The sequence below is a fragment of the Carlito syrichta genome, unplaced genomic scaffold (assembly GCF_000164805.1).
Source record: "Carlito syrichta isolate Samal-C Ts95f unplaced genomic scaffold, Tarsius_syrichta-2.0.1 Scaffold300457, whole genome shotgun sequence".
Taxonomy (NCBI): Eukaryota; Metazoa; Chordata; class Mammalia; order Primates; family Tarsiidae; genus Carlito; species Carlito syrichta.
The window spans coordinates 61793-77293 of NW_007244553.1; the positions used below are offsets into that span (position 1 = coordinate 61793).

Consider the following 15501-nt stretch of genomic DNA (forward strand, 5'->3'; position numbering starts at 1 on the left):
AGGATATAAACTTATACCTGTCCTCTTCCAAAAATGGGTTTGGATGACTTATTGAAATAAGTGCATCACAACATATCAGAAGGATACTGGATATTCTTGTGGAGGAAAAATATCAACTTGGGAAGCAAACTCATAAGTGAAATTGGAAATTTCTTTCTCTGAGCTGTCTGATCTCTTCTTTCTGTTTTTTTCTTTCCCTTGCTCGTTTATCACAACAATATTTAATCAAGTGTCTAGCCGGCATGATACGTAGGTGATGCCCACATTATTGATGAGGCAGAAAGGAGAAGAAATACATCCAGATAACTGCAACACGCAGCAGAATAGTGAAGGTGATAAGAGGCACATTCCACATGCTCTGGAGGTGTCAGTGAGGGAGCGGGGAGAACTTCTGCTTGGGTGAAGAATTAAGGAAAACTTCCTGAAGGAGATAATGTCTGAGCTGGTACTTATAGGATGATCTATATTTCAGAAGGAAGAGATGAATGGAGTAGGTCACTTCATATAAGAGGACAGTGCAGAATTGGAAACCTGAGGAAGCCTTGGGATAAAACTTGGTAGGCTGTTTGGTAGGGAGTGTAGGTTAGGCTTGGGAAATAAAACAGAAACTGTTTGGGGATCAGAGCCTGAAGGGCCATAAATTCAGGCTGTAAGGATCTAATTTATAGGTAGGGGAGAAAGGTGGAGAGTTGTTTGAACAAGGGAGTAGCATAATAATTGTGCTACCTAAAGAAGGTAGAAGATTCTTCCCACAGCATGTGGATTATTGAGAGACTAGAATAGGACCAGGAGGACATGATTTGAGTGCTTGATGACAGAGGTCAAGAAAGCTTGAATTAACGTGGAGCTGTGCTCCTCACTCAAAGTATTCCTCTCTGTGTAATTGCTGCTGAGTAGATACATTTTTCTGTCTGTGTTTATTCTCCTCTCCTTCTTCCCTAGCTTCAGTTGCTGTATGTTTTTATTGAGGTCTGGCTTACATATGCGAAAGTGCCCAAGTCAAAAGTACATAACTCAGTGAAGTTTTACATATACACTCAGTCATGTAACTAGAACCCAGGCCAAGAAATAAAACAATAGCAGCCCCTTGGAGGGTCCCTTGAGCCTCTTTCCAGGCAGTGTACTCTTTTTTCTTCGGAGAGGTAACCACTGATTTGACTTCTGTCTCCAAGAATTAATAATTCTAGCTCTTGAACTTTAAGTGGAATCATTCGGTAGATAGTCTTTGTTTTCACTCAGCATAATTATTTTGAGATTCATCTATGTTTTTGCTTGTATCAAAATAGTTCATTTCTTTATCATCCTGCATAGTATTCCATCATATGGATATACCACAATTTGTTAATCTGTTCACCTGTTATGGACATTTGAGTAATTCCCAAGTTTTGTCTATTACAAATAAAGCTACTAGGGACATTTTTATACAAGTTTCTGTATGGATACAAGCTTTTGTTTCTCTTGGCTTAATAGCTAGGAGTAGAATAGCTGGATCACATGGTAGGTGTATGTTTATTGCCAGACTGGTTTCTGAAGTGATTGGACCATTTTATGTTTCTACCAGTAATATATGAAAATTCCAGTTCTTTTTTTTTTTGAGATGGGAATCTTTTAATTTTTTTTTTTTTGAGTTGGAGTCTCACTCGGTCACCCAGACTGGAGTGCAGTGGCCGCTTCTGGCCACCGCAGCCTCGACCTGCTGGGCTCCGGCAATCCTTCCGCCTCAGCCTTCCAAGTAGCCGGAATTACAGGCATGCGCTACCACGCCGGCTGATTTTTTGATTTATTGTAAAGATGAGGTCTTGCTGCCCAGGCGAGTCTCAAACCCGCAGGCTCAGGCAATCCACTCACCTCAGCCTCCCAAAGGCGCGGGATTACAGGCTGAGCCACCGAGCCCGGCAAAAATTCCAGTTCTTTTATATCCTTACTAACATGTGGTATGGTTAGTCTTTTCACTGTTAATCATTTAAATTAGTTATATAGTGAAATCTCATTGTGGTTTTGATTAGCATCTCCCTTACAGCTAATGATGTTGAACTTTTTTTGATGTACTTATTTGCTGTATGTGTAGCTTCCCTGGAAAAATGTCTGTTCAGATATTTTGTCCATTTAAAAATTGTCTTGCCACTCTTTTAACATGGATGTTGTGATAATCAAGTTCATTTTGCTCATTATATAGACAAGTTAGTTGTCATGATGAAAAGTTTTTGTTAATTTCTATCCTCTATCCATTTTCCCCTTTCCCTCCTTCTCTCTACATTGTAGAATTTTCTCTTTAGTTATTGTACGTGTCTACATAGGGGCACCATCATTTCTTCTAGATTATAAACTCCTTGAGAGTTAGAACTTAGTCTTAACTGTTGTCATTGATCATTGATGCCCTCATTGTTCCCACTACAGAGTTTTATACATTTGAAATAGTCTCTAAGAATCACTTCTCCTGTGTAATTTGGATACTGGTGCAAAAAAAGAGAGAGACTTTCTCATCTTCCCAAGTCAATTTAAAGTAATAAGTGTAAACTAAGGAAAAATGGAGAAATCAAGAAAATAAGGGAAGAAGTAAACTGTCATTTCACTAACTTAATGTGTCCACTTCCATTGAGCTGTTTTTCTATGAACAGGGTATGTTTGCAGAATTGACATTGCTTTGTAAACACTTTGTACCTTGCTTTAATGTGCTATCATAAATTGAAAAATGAATAAATGTGAAAACCCCACAGGAGTCACTGTGGCTGATTTTAGTACCTTAAAAGCAGGTACAATGTTTTATTCTCTCACCATTGGCTGAAATGGATACAAGATGATGACTTTTTAAGGCGAGTTTTTGAGGTATAGACTTCTAAAAATGTAAGTGCTTAAAAGCAAAAGTCTACACTAGAGCATTTTCTATTTTTTTTTTCCCCTCTGAGAAAAAAACAGCAGTCGAATTCTTACTCCTGCCAGGTTGTTTCCTGCCAGTTTTCTCTCTGAATTTCCTGTGACAACATTGATTGTCTCACTTTTTAAATGCTTTTTTTTGTTGTTGCAAATTCTGGAAACTTAGATGCCCTTTCAAAATACAAGAAGGAAGGCAGCACCATGTATTTTATATTTTTGGTAGTGACCTAGGGTTGACATTATAAGCTGCCAGTCAACTTTCCATAATACCAAATTGTTTATCTGTGACATAAGAACCTTATTATAGTGTGCTTCTATTGGCCCTCCTTTCCTTTGTGTTGTTATTGTCATACAGTTTATTTCTACATGTTATAAGCCCCACAGTGTATTTTTATTTATTTTACCTTGTTCCAACAGTCACTTATATTTTAAAAACATGTAAAAATGAGAAGAACTGTAGTCTTTTATATTTAACTATGTAGTTTTTCCTAGCTCTTCATTCCCTTGTGTAGATCCAAGTCTTCTTCTGGTCTAATTTCTTCAGTTCCTTTGTCATTTCTTGTAGCATATGTTTGCCAATGACAAATTCTCTTAACTCATTTATGTGAGGATATCTTTATTTCACCTTCATTTAAAAATCTGTTTATTTGCCTTTTGAAAAATGATAGTTTTATTGAGGCATAATTCACGTACTGCACAATTCACACATTTAGAGTATACAATTCAGTGGTTTTCAGTAGCTTTATACGGTTGTGCAACCATTACCACAACAGATTACCACAATAGATTTTAGACCATTTTTATCATCTCTAAAGAAACCCTGTACTCATTAGCAATCACCCCTATTTCCCCTTAAATTTCCTCCCACCCTCCTGCCCTGGACGTTCATTTACTTTCTATCTCTATAGATTTGCTTATGCTGGGCATTTTGAATGAATGGAATCCTATAAATGTGGCCCTTTATTTATAACTTCTTTCACCTAGGATAATGTCTTAGTCCAACTCGGGGTGCTGTAAGAAAATATCATAAACCAGTGGCTTATAAACGTCAGAAATGTATTTCTCATAGTGCTGGAGGCTGGAAGTCCAAGATTATGGCACTGGCAGATTCAGTGTCTGGTGAGGGCCTCTTCCTGGTTCATTTGCTGTGTCCTCGTGATGGAAAGAGAGCTGGGGAGCTCTCTGGGGTCTCTTTTATAGGGCATTGATCCCATTCATGTGGACTCTATCCATGCCCTAGTCACCTCCCAGAGACATATTCTTGTACCATAACCCAGAGGTTTGGTTTCAACATATGAATTTTGGGAGAACACAAACATTCAGACCATAACAGATCATGTTTTCAAAGTTCATTCATGTTGCTGCATGAATCAGTATTTTATTTCTTTTTATTACAAGATACTAGTCTAATGTGTGGATATGCCATATTTTGTTTATCCATTTATTTATAGCATTTGTATTGTTTTTACTTTTTGACTCTTGTAAATAATGCTGCTATGAAATTCATGTACAAGTTTTTGTGTGGACATGTAGAATTGTGGGTCATATAGTAATTTTATGTTTAATCTTTTGAGGAACTGTGAGACTGTTTTCCAAAGTAGTTTGCATCATTTTATATTTTCACCAGAAGTGTTTCAGGGTTCTACTTTTTCTGTGTGGGCTTCATTTTTGTTGGATATGTGATTCTAGGTATGTAGTTTTTCCTTTCTGTATTTTTAAAAATTTTGATCCACTATCATTTGGTTTGCATGGTTTCGATGTGAATTCAGTGAGTTTTAACAATCTTTTTTCCTTATATATAGAGCCCTTCCCTCTGCCTACCTGCTGCTCTAAAGATTTTTTTTATTTTAATTTTTGATTTTTATTAATCTGGTTATATTGTGCCTTGGGGTGTGTGTGTGCGTGCGTGTTTGTGTGTGTATCTCTCCTACTGGAGTTCATTTAGCTTGAATATATAGGTATGTATCAAAATGGGAAAACTCTGGGTCATTATGTCTCAAATAATTTTCCTACCCCCACTAGCTCACTTAGACCCATGCCGGATCATTTTATGTTGTCTGACAGATCACTGAGTTTATGAGTCACGTTTTCCTGATTCTTTGCCTAGTACTTTATGGTTATTTACTGAACGTTGTAACACTAGTTTATTGAGTGTCTGGGATCTGTTGTTCCTTTTAAGAATATTGAATTCTATTTTGTTAGATAGTAAAGTTACTTATGAATCAGTTTGATCTTTGGAGGCTTGTTTTCAAGCTTCATTAGGTAGGAGTATAGCTTTAACTTGGAGGCTGTATTAGCCCTACTTCTGAGGTGGAACCCTTTTGTCACCTCCATTAGTCCCCTAGGTGTTTCATAGGATTGCTCTGCTCTGCGTTGTCAAGAATCAGTACACCTCCCAGCTCTGTGAACTCTGGGAACTCTGAGCTTTCAGTTCCCACGTTGGTGTTTACTTGGCCTTGGCTTATGCATATGGAGTCTGATATTCAGCCAAAACTTGAGAGTCCTGTGCAGATTTCTGGAGTATTTTTTATGTTGCTCCATATGCTCCAGCATTCTGCCCCTACAAATTCTAGCCACCTCAGTCTCCCGAAACTCTGATCTGTCTCCTTAATTCTGTGAGCCCAGTGCTCTCAGCGTGGATTCTTACTCCCTGTGCTGCTGACCATGGAAGACCCCTGGGTAGAAAACCAGAACAATAGGGTAGCTTGCCTTGTCCGTTTCCCTGTTCTCTGAGCTCATAGCCATGCACTGCCTGTAGTCCAACACGCGAACACGGTTGTTTCATATATTTTATCCAGCTTTCTAGTTGCCTATGGCAATATCAACTATTCTGTACAATGTCTGATTGTTTATGACACCAGTACCAGTGCCAGTTATACTGTCATGGCCAGAAGCTGACGTGACATTTATTTTTATGATAAATTGGCCCAGACTCTGTGAGTTCATGTTTCAGAGCACAGGCCTGTGTGTATGTTCCAGCACATGAGTACATGTGTAGATTGCTTCAACAGTTTGCTATAAAATTCCTTTTTATCAGTTATGCTTTTTGTGGATACATTTCAGAATCTTCTACTTCATTATAATTAAGGCAAATAAGCCAAAACCTATTGAGGTTTTTACTCCAGCCATTGCATGTTAACTAGGAGACTCTTCTTTCTTTAAAGAGACATTATTTATGTTTGAGTTTGGATGTCACATAGGACACTCGCAGTGGGCTTGTTGCAAGATGCTGATTTTTTTCCCAGCTTGTTACTCCTGAACTATGACTTGTGATGTCTTGGATTCAGTATTGTCATAGTATGGGTTGACTTTTCTTCCACTCCTGCTGATCATTCTTCTTGCAGGTGGTGCAACATGACCCATGTCGGGGAGGAGCTGGGTATTGGAACAGCCTCTTCCGTTTCAAGCACCTGGCCACGGGGCATTACTTAGCAGCAGAGGTAAGTGGCAGCCCTTGTGTTTTCTCTTTTAAGGCCAATGCACCTAACCACCTTTTCTCATTCTCCTGTCGCCATTTGGTAGTTAAAGGCTTAGGGAAATAGTCTCCATACTTACCTTCTTTTGTTCTGTTTTTTCTGCTTCATTCTTCTAAAAAAGAGGCAAAAACAATTACCACATTTTAATACTCAGTAGAGGGTTTTCAACAAGATGTGGGGAGAAAGAAAATAATGCCAGTCTAGATTTTTTAGGGTTATCTTCCTCTTTGCTCTTATGTACTCGCCCTCCCCATACCTTGTCTACCTGCTCCTCTCCTACCACGAGGGACTGAGGCTCAGCTGCAGTGGCAAGTTGGAAGCATTAAGATATGTGAAGAGTCAGACAATTTTACAAAGAGCTTGATTACTCAAAGCATTAGTAGAATAGACAGGGGCTTATCTCCCACTCATTGGAATGTCAAAAAAACCACTGAAATTAACTTCACCTTAAATGTCTGTGAAACGTTTTTGAGAACAGGAGAGACACATTGCTGAAGGACAGGAGGGATTTACCTTTTAATTTTTTATAGAATTAAGGAGCCACCCCACTGTGGGACAGATGTTGAGTTTTACTCTGATCTGCTGGAAGATGTATGATGCATATTTATATCAGATTCTAGTCATACATCAAAAATCTGGTACCACTGGGAGACTGCACAGAGATTTGCAAGGTGACAGTGGGTGTCAGAACTGCTTCAGCAACTGACCATAGGAATGCTGAATCTAAATGTGTTCAACTCTCTGGGGTCCCTGATACTTGTATGAGCAGATGATTTTGAAATATTTAAAAATGGAAGATCAAGAAGTCTAAGTTCAAATTTAAGATGGAGCCATAGAGAATTAGGGAACCAACTAATCAGCTGTGAAAAATGTTGATTTATGTGGTTTGCCAAAGACTAACGGTGTTTGCACTATCTGTCATGTTTTGAGGTTAATGTAGCTCTTGCTGGAGGCCTATTTTTTTATTTTTAACTAAGAATTAACAGGATTATCAATGACTGTGTATTGATCTTTTATTTGTCTCAGGCTTTTAACTATTTCTTTGCTAGTGAGTTCATTGTGTTCCTCTGTCTACACTTGAGAGCTATTTAATGGTAACTGGTAGACTCCATATGTGTTGTACTTGTGTGACATGTGTCATTGTTGTGGCATGCTGGTTTTGTGAACAGAGGGAAGGGACAAGTTCTTTGCTGTTCGAGGATGTTTGCTGGCTTTGAAGTCTCCTGTAAGTGGGATCCAGTCCTTGAGAAAGCAATGGATGTTTTAATTTCCTAATGATTCTTTTTCATCAGGTAGACCCTGACTTTGAGGAAGAATGCCTGGAGTTTCAGCCCTCAGTAAGTATGGACAAGAGCCTTCTTGTCTTCATCTGGTAGGATGAGGCCAAATGATCTGGAACGCCATTTAAGAAACTGTCACTGAGGTCGTTGAGCGCTGGGGAAGGAGAAACCTTAGGCTACTTTAAAAGAGGGTCATGTTTTGTGATCTTGAGGGGAATCATATCCCTTTGTGTCCTGATTGATCCAAGAGACTGTTGATCATAATGCTATTTCTGTGTGCCTGGTCAAGTAGTCTTCAACTCTCAGTTGGAGAAGTTCATATATTGTTTGAAGTACTCCTAGATTGGAGCCAGTGACAGCCCATGTAGAAGCTGGCCTTTTACAGACAATTATCTTATTGCTGTTGACTCCAATCTAAGACTCACTCAGCTTTTCAAGGGGAAGGCATGTGAGGTGGATAGTGTCACTTGAGACTGTGGAGATAACACATGGGTCATGGTGCACCTGGCATCTGGTTAGACACTCAAAAGTCTGACTATCCATTCTTACTTTTGCTAAGTCAGGAATTGGCTTTAGTGTATAATGTTCTTTGGAGTTTTAATGCAAAATGGACCTTTCTCTGGAGATTATATTGCCAAGTAATGCTGATAGGTAGGCACTTGAGGTTCAGGTGTCCATAGTTATGGTTGAAGAAGACAGTGGTTGTGTTACACAGAAATGATGGGTATAAGTAAAACGGTGCTCTTGTGGAATGAAGCCCCCAAACTGTTGCTGCTCTACTTGACATGTATGTCTATGTGATGGTCTCAGTTGTGGATATGGTAGGTGGTATTGAGGATATATCTTTCTTTCTTTCTTGTCTTTTTTTTTCAGTAAATTTTTGAAAAAATCAGAGAGACTTTACAGCAGGCACATTAGTGAAGGGAATTGGGGTGGAGAGAATTCAAACTGGTAGTTGTCCTTGGAAAGTGTTGCGAATTCTGCAGTCTCAGTGATCCTTCTAGTTATGTTTGGGTAGAATGTTAACTTTGAAGGAAACTTGGAAGCATGCTGGCTGAGGCTTTTTTACTGTTGATTTGTGGACTTTCTGGGGAAGCTAACCTTTTCTGCTCCTTGCTCTTCTTTTCATCCCAGGAACCCTTACTTCTGGAGTCCATTTCAAAAGGTTTCTCTTCAGTTAATATGGCTTGGAAAACACTGATCTAGTTCAACTTTCTGTTGAACTAGAAACTAGAACTAGTTTCATGAGAAACTCGATTGTAAACCTCTCTGCGTTGTGTTCATCTAGTTATTGTTTGAACACTTGGACTGGCAAAGGCATGTTTCATAAGACGGATTTTGTCCTTGAACTTTCTTTATTTCAAGAGAAGGAGGGGCCTCTGTGTGGCCTGCATCCAGTGGTCTCAGTGCTGCCATCTGAGGCAGCACAGGGCAAGTCTCACCTCTGAGATTAGGCAAGCTGGGGCTTATTTCAGAAGAGCTGATGTCCAAGTGAACCTTGTACTCTGGGGGATATGGGGCTTCTCTCCTTGCCTTGCAGTATGTGAAGGAAGACTGGCAGTCTTGCAGTGCAGTAGAAAAAGCTTAATGAGCAGAAAAAGCAGGATGGGAGAGCAAAGACAGACCTGGGTTTAAATTACAGCTCTACCACTTATGATGTGTGTGACCCTGGGTAAGTTACTTTCCCTCTCTGTGCCTCAATTCCTTTTTTCTTTTTTTTAGTCAGAGTCTCATTGTCACCCAAGCTAGAGTGCAATGGCATGATGGCCACTGCAGCCTCGACCTTCTAGGTTCAGGTAGTTCTTCCACCTCAGCCTTCTAAGTAACCAGAACCACCACGCCTGGTCAATTTTTTAATTTTTTGTAGAGATGAGGTCTCGCCAAGTTGTCCGGGCTGGTCTTAAACCCCTGGGCTCAGGCAATCCTCTTGGTTTCGCCTGCCAAAGTGCTGGTATTACAGGTGTGAGCCTCCACACCCAACCTGAGCCTCAATTGCTTTGTCTGGACAAGTAACTTTTTAAAAGTTGTCTAAGATCATTAACATTTTTAGTGCCTTTGCGTCTATCAGGTCACCTGGGCTGCATGACAGCTGTATGATAGGAATTAGGACAGTTTTTACAGTTTCCATTTGACAGAGGAGGAAACCTCCACTGAGAGTGGTCCTGACTCATCTCACATCTCTTCGGGAGTTTAGTGGTCTCTCTGCGTTTTCATGCTTCTTCATGCCAGGGAGGCAGATGTGCCAGCAGGCTTGGATGCAGAACCAGACTGCATTGTTCTGGCTACTCTGATGTTGCTCAGACTGTGGTCTGCATGCAAAGGAGGGGTGTGTGGACGAGGTGGGGGTAGAGGGCTACCCAGTACACACGAGGCCAGCAGCCCAGATTTGTGGGCAAAGTGTTCATATTTGAAGGGCACTGTACCCCTCACTCTCTTCTCAGCCTGGAAACTTGGCTGGAAAACCTAGAGTTGTTAAAGTTTGGGGGAGGGAGACCCTTCTTTTGCCCTGCTCATTGGTCTCCCTGAGACTGGCATTGATGCCTCAGACGTCGTTCAGCTTGGTTGTGCTTGTCCTTCTAAATTCAGCAGAGGGAGAAAAAGGACAACCGGAGCCTCGCTCTCATTCCCCGGACTTTTGCACATGTGTCTTTCTTCCCACTAGGTGGCAAACGTCGACTGCACACTGAAAGAATGTGAGGACACTGTTACTCAGTCACATTTCCGGTTACGGTGGACTTAATGCAATCATAATTTTCCTCTAGACTTCCCGCAGGTCTCTGAAATGTCATTGCCAGCCTGTAACTGAGCCCTGTGTCTCCAGCCAGAAGCCGATCAGAGCTTATTTTGAAAGTGGTGTGTGGCATACTCCGCCAGGTGGTTAGGAGAGAACAAATGTTGTTCAGAGTTTTTTCTCCTGAACTGAGGTTGGAGAGGTGTTCTGTCGCTCTGAAGTTCGTCTTACTTTAGCATAGGTAGGATAAAGGGTTAGGGTTTGTTTAGGTGGGGGTACAAGTTATTAGAGGAGAAAGCAGGAGGGAGGGAGGAGACAGAAGTCCGGGGTATTAAAAGAACTTTTGTCTTTTTTTTTTTTAACATACAGACAGAGGTTGGAGCTACTGGATATTGCTTGTGTTCCTGCATCCTGGGTCTCATGGGGTTATATTTGCCCAAGTCTTCCACTTTGCCACTGATAGGATTTCCTTTTCTTGATTGTTTTGTCTTCCTGGTGAAGTCTCCTTCCTCCCCATTTGGAAAGGAGGCAGTGCTTCAACCTGAGAAAAGCACGCCATAGTGACAAAGAAAATGTGGTTTCCCCAGCAAATGCAGGTGGATGTTGTCATTCTGCACGGATGTTAGACATTGAAAATAATCCCTGTGGCGTCACAGCGCTGAGAGCGAGCTGGCAAAGCCTTTCAGAGTAGGCGCCTGGTCTAAAACCTCTCCTTAAATCTCCTCAGGCAGATGGACTTTGGAGCCTAGAATGTGCTTTTCCAGTTGCTTAGGAAAGCTTTCATCATAGTTCATCAGCCTTCCCTGTCAGAGATTTTCTTCATTCTCAGCCGAATCCCTGGTGCCACAGGAGAGGCCTTCTTCCCTGAGTTGTCATCAGCAGCCTTCCTGATTAATTATGGACATTCCTTTTGGGGCTAGGCTGACCTCTCAATTTTTTTTTTTTTTTTGACTGCACTGGGATTGCTGCTTACAAACACTTGGACTCATGTTTATTTTTTTCTTCTGGGAAGTAGCTGTATCATATTGTCGGCAGACAGTTATCACTGTAGATTAGCACAGCTACCCCTAACCATATCCACAGGGTAAGTTTCTTCAAGGTGCATTCCCTTTCCCCCAGCTCCTGCAAATGGATGTAGCTGTGTGGAGTGCTTTATTACCCAGAACAGCCTTTCTATGGACATCTATTATTGTAACTCCACATTGTTAAGACATTTTTATTGCAACTCCAGGAGGCAGAGAGTAAATATTTCTGGCTAGGGTGGCCAATTATCATCTAATAGAACTGTTCTGAAACTGTGGTCCTTTTCCTGCCAACTGCTGACATTGACTATCGCTTCTTCTCTGTTCCTGTGGATTGTGGAATAATTGTAGGGAGCAAAGAGTTTGGTGTGCAGGATTCTTGATTTGATGACTTTTCCTCTTCAGGTCGACCCTGATCAGGATGCATCTCGAAGCAGGTTGCGAAATGCCCAAGAAAAGATGGTGTATTCCCTGGTCTCTGTGCCTGAAGGCAATGATATCTCCTCCATTTTTGAGCTAGACCCCACCACTCTCCGCGGAGGTGACAGCCTTGTCCCAAGGTATGATTTCAAAACTACTTATCCTAAGAGAATCAGGACTGGAATATGTGGCCTAACCATGTTTCTTGGAATCCAAACCATGATTGCCCTTTCTTTAAATTCTTGGGAAGGATTTGGACTGGCTGCCTGATATGGAATTTTATTTTATTTTATTTTATTTTATTTGTGGCTCACCAATGATAAGTTCTCAATAGGTGGGTAAGAAGTGCCATATCTGGTAAACAAGCCAAATTAAGCCCAAGTAGGTCAGTATTCCTAATTTCCTTTAGTTTGTTCCTCCTTCCCCAAACCTGGGGATAAACAATAGAAAAGAAATTCTAGAAAATGAAATACCTGAAATTCACTGTGTGCACAGTAAATTTTATTAAAAGTATTGAGAAGCCAGGCCAGTATTCTTTGATTATTTTATTAAATGGAACTTTTAGTTTTGTTGCCTAAGAATGCATTTTTGGAGGAGGAACTAACTGAACTATAAGTAGAACAAAAGCTTATTCTGAACAAGAAAGTTGACAACAATATTAATAATATCTGACATTATTGAGTGCTTACTACATGTCAGGCACAATACTGAGTACTTTCACTTATGTTATATGATTTCATCTTCACAAAAAAACCTTGTGAGTTAGGTATTGTTATCCATCCTTTCCTAAAGAAACTGAGTTTCCAAGAGTCTTTGCTACTTATCACAAGTCAGTGAATCCTGCAGCAGAACTCAAAATCTTAAATGTTTAAGACTGCTAGAGTTGTTTGGACAATTCTGATTCTTCTACACAGTGTTGGTTAGTGGAGTATCTCACTGGCATTTGTGGATTTTACATTTGGCCCCTCTCACTGAGTATTACGTTATGTTTAATTATTCATGTATATATCACTACTTCACCACTCAGCCTGAGCCAGGCTATGAAGCTGACAGCTGCAGCTTTGGTGCTATCAGAATTCACGAAGAACTTTGTCTTGGGCTGGGTGCTATTTCTGTCACTCTCAGAGTGATAACTGCAAGGCAGTGCCCACAGGGGTGAGAACCTTACAGCCCAAGAAGGTCTTTCATTGCCATTTGGTACCAGGGTCACTTGTTCTTAAACTCTGTTGGGTTGTTAACCCCTTTAGAATCTGAGGATAGCTAGAGATGTTCTCCCAGCACATCCCAAGTGTAGACACAGTTTTTATATTCTTCAGATTTGAAACCCCTGATTTAGATTGCCTCTTTAATTAAAAAAAAAAAAAGTCTTATTGAGATATAATTCCTATATCATACAGGCCAACTACTTAAAGTGCTTGCTTGACTCAATGACTTTTTTAGTAAGATTAGTAGACTTTGGACAACCATTATCATAGTCAATTTTAGAACATTTTCATCACCCTAAAAAAGAAACATCATACCCATTGGTAGTCACTTTCATTTCCCCACATACTACACCCAGATTTAGACTCTTTTATTTTCTGTTTTTATTGATTTGCCTATTCTGAACATTTCATATAAATGGGATCACAGGTTATTTGGTCTTTTGTGACTGGTTTATTTCACTTAGTTTTGTTTTCAAGATTCATCCATGTTGTATCAGTACTTAATGTCATTTTATTACCGAGTAATATTACATTGTATGGATAATGTCACATTTTATGTATCTATTTATTAGTTGATGGCCATCTGGGTAGTTTGTAATTTTTGACTATTATGAATAATTCTGCTGTGAACATTTTGTACACATTTTTGTGTGGACATATGTTTTCATTTCTCTTGGGTCTGTGCCTAAGTGTGGAACTGCTGGGTCATATGGTAACTCAATGTTTAACCTTTTGAGGAACTGCCAGTTTGCTTCTTAAAGTAGATGCACCATTTTACATTCTTACCAGCAGTGTATGATAGCATTCTAATTTTTCTACATTCTATCCAACATTTGTCATTGCCTTTTATTTGAGCCATTCTAATTAGTATGAAGTGGTATCTTGTTGTGGTTTGATTTGCATATCCCTGATGACTGATGATTTTTATCATCTTTTCTTGTGCTTATTAGCTGTTCATATATCTTTTTTTGGAGAAATATCTATTCAGATCCTTTGCCCATTATTTTTTGCCTATTTAAAAAAATTGGAGTTGTCTTTTTACTATTGATTCATAAATTTTCTTCTAGATACAAGCACCTTGTAAGATATATGACTTCAAGTATTTTTCTTCATTTTGTTGTCTTTTTATTTTCTTGGTGTTGTCTTCTGAAGTCCAGTTTGTCTATTTTTTTCCTTTGATTGTTTACCCCTTTGGTTTCTTACCTAAGAAATTATCGCCTACCTCAAGGTTGCAAAGACTTATGGTAATGTTTTCTACTACGAGTTTCATAGTTTTTGTTCTTTACTCATAGGTTTTAAAATTTACTTTGAGATCATATTACATATGGTTTAAGGTAGGGTATATTTTAAACATCTTTCCAGGTAATTGAATATCAAATGTCACTATCTTAAATAGCAGTGTAGCATTCTCTTGTATACACTATAATTAACTAGTCCATTATTGAGACTGGATTGTTTACAATTTTTTATTTTATTTTATTTTTTATTTTTAATTTAATTTAATTTTTTTTGAGTTGGAGTCTCACTCTGTCGCCCAGACTAGAGTGCAGTGGCATGCTTCTGGCCACCGCAGCCTTGACCTGCTGGGCTCCGGCAATCCTTCTGCCTCAGCCTTCCAAGTAGCCAGAACTACAGGCACGTGCTACCACGCCCGGCTAATTTTTTTTATTTATTGTAGAGACGAGGTCTTGCCAAGTTGTCTGGGCGGGTCTCAAACCCGCGGGCTCAGGCAATCCACTCACCTTGGCCTCCCAAAGTGCTGGGGTTACAGGCTGAGCCACCGAGCCCGGCCAGGATTGTTTGCAATATTCTACTAATTTAAATAATGATTTGTTGAACATCTTTGTGACTTATGTTGTACCTGTGCTGTCATCTCAAAGAAAAACATCCAGAAATGGGATTGCTAGATGAAAGGACAGATACATTTATGTATTATACAAAATATCCGACTGCTTTCCAGATTATACACTTTCACTACCAATGCACAAGAGAACTCATTTCTCTATGCTCTTGTTGATACTGGATTTATCTGTATTTAAGATCTTTGGAATAAGATACAATAAAGTGATACTTTGTTTAATTTGTGTAAATGGTGTACTAAGGAGGTTGAATGTATACTTCCACATTTATTGGCCATTTGTATTTCATTATTAAATTACTGGTTCATGTTCTTGTCCCATTTTCATTTTTAATATTAATGTTTTTCTTATTGGTTTGTAAGAGTTCTTTATATGTGTGGGTTAATATCATTTTTTATACTATGTGTTACTCTTATTTTCCCAGGCTAGGTTTTTTCCTCAGCTTTGTTTTACATAAATACACATACACACACACCCCATGGGTGCCAAAAAAAATGTATACACATTTTAAGAGATGTTCGCTGTAATCAGAAGTTTCTGGATGCTGATGGTAACCACTATGAGCACCTCTTGTAATTGCAGAAGTCAAATGTAACTTGTATTCATCTTATTGATAGTATTACAATTTTAATAG

The 15501-nt window shown here is 39.5% G+C and overlaps 1 protein-coding gene across 1 annotated transcript in view; it reads left to right on the plus strand.

Moving 5' to 3' along the window:
- LOC103256992 (inositol 1,4,5-trisphosphate receptor type 1) overlaps nt 1-15501 on the plus strand; it is a gene marked incomplete at its 5' end in the record, with an annotated part of 163365 nt that overhangs the window by 59412 nt on the left and 88452 nt on the right. The window contains 3 exons of the mRNA XM_021710740.1: nt 6219-6314; nt 7643-7687; nt 11789-11943. Coding sequence (XP_021566415.1) covers nt 6219-6314; nt 7643-7687; nt 11789-11943 — 296 coding nt within the window. The remainder of the gene's footprint in view (nt 1-6218; nt 6315-7642; nt 7688-11788; nt 11944-15501) is intronic.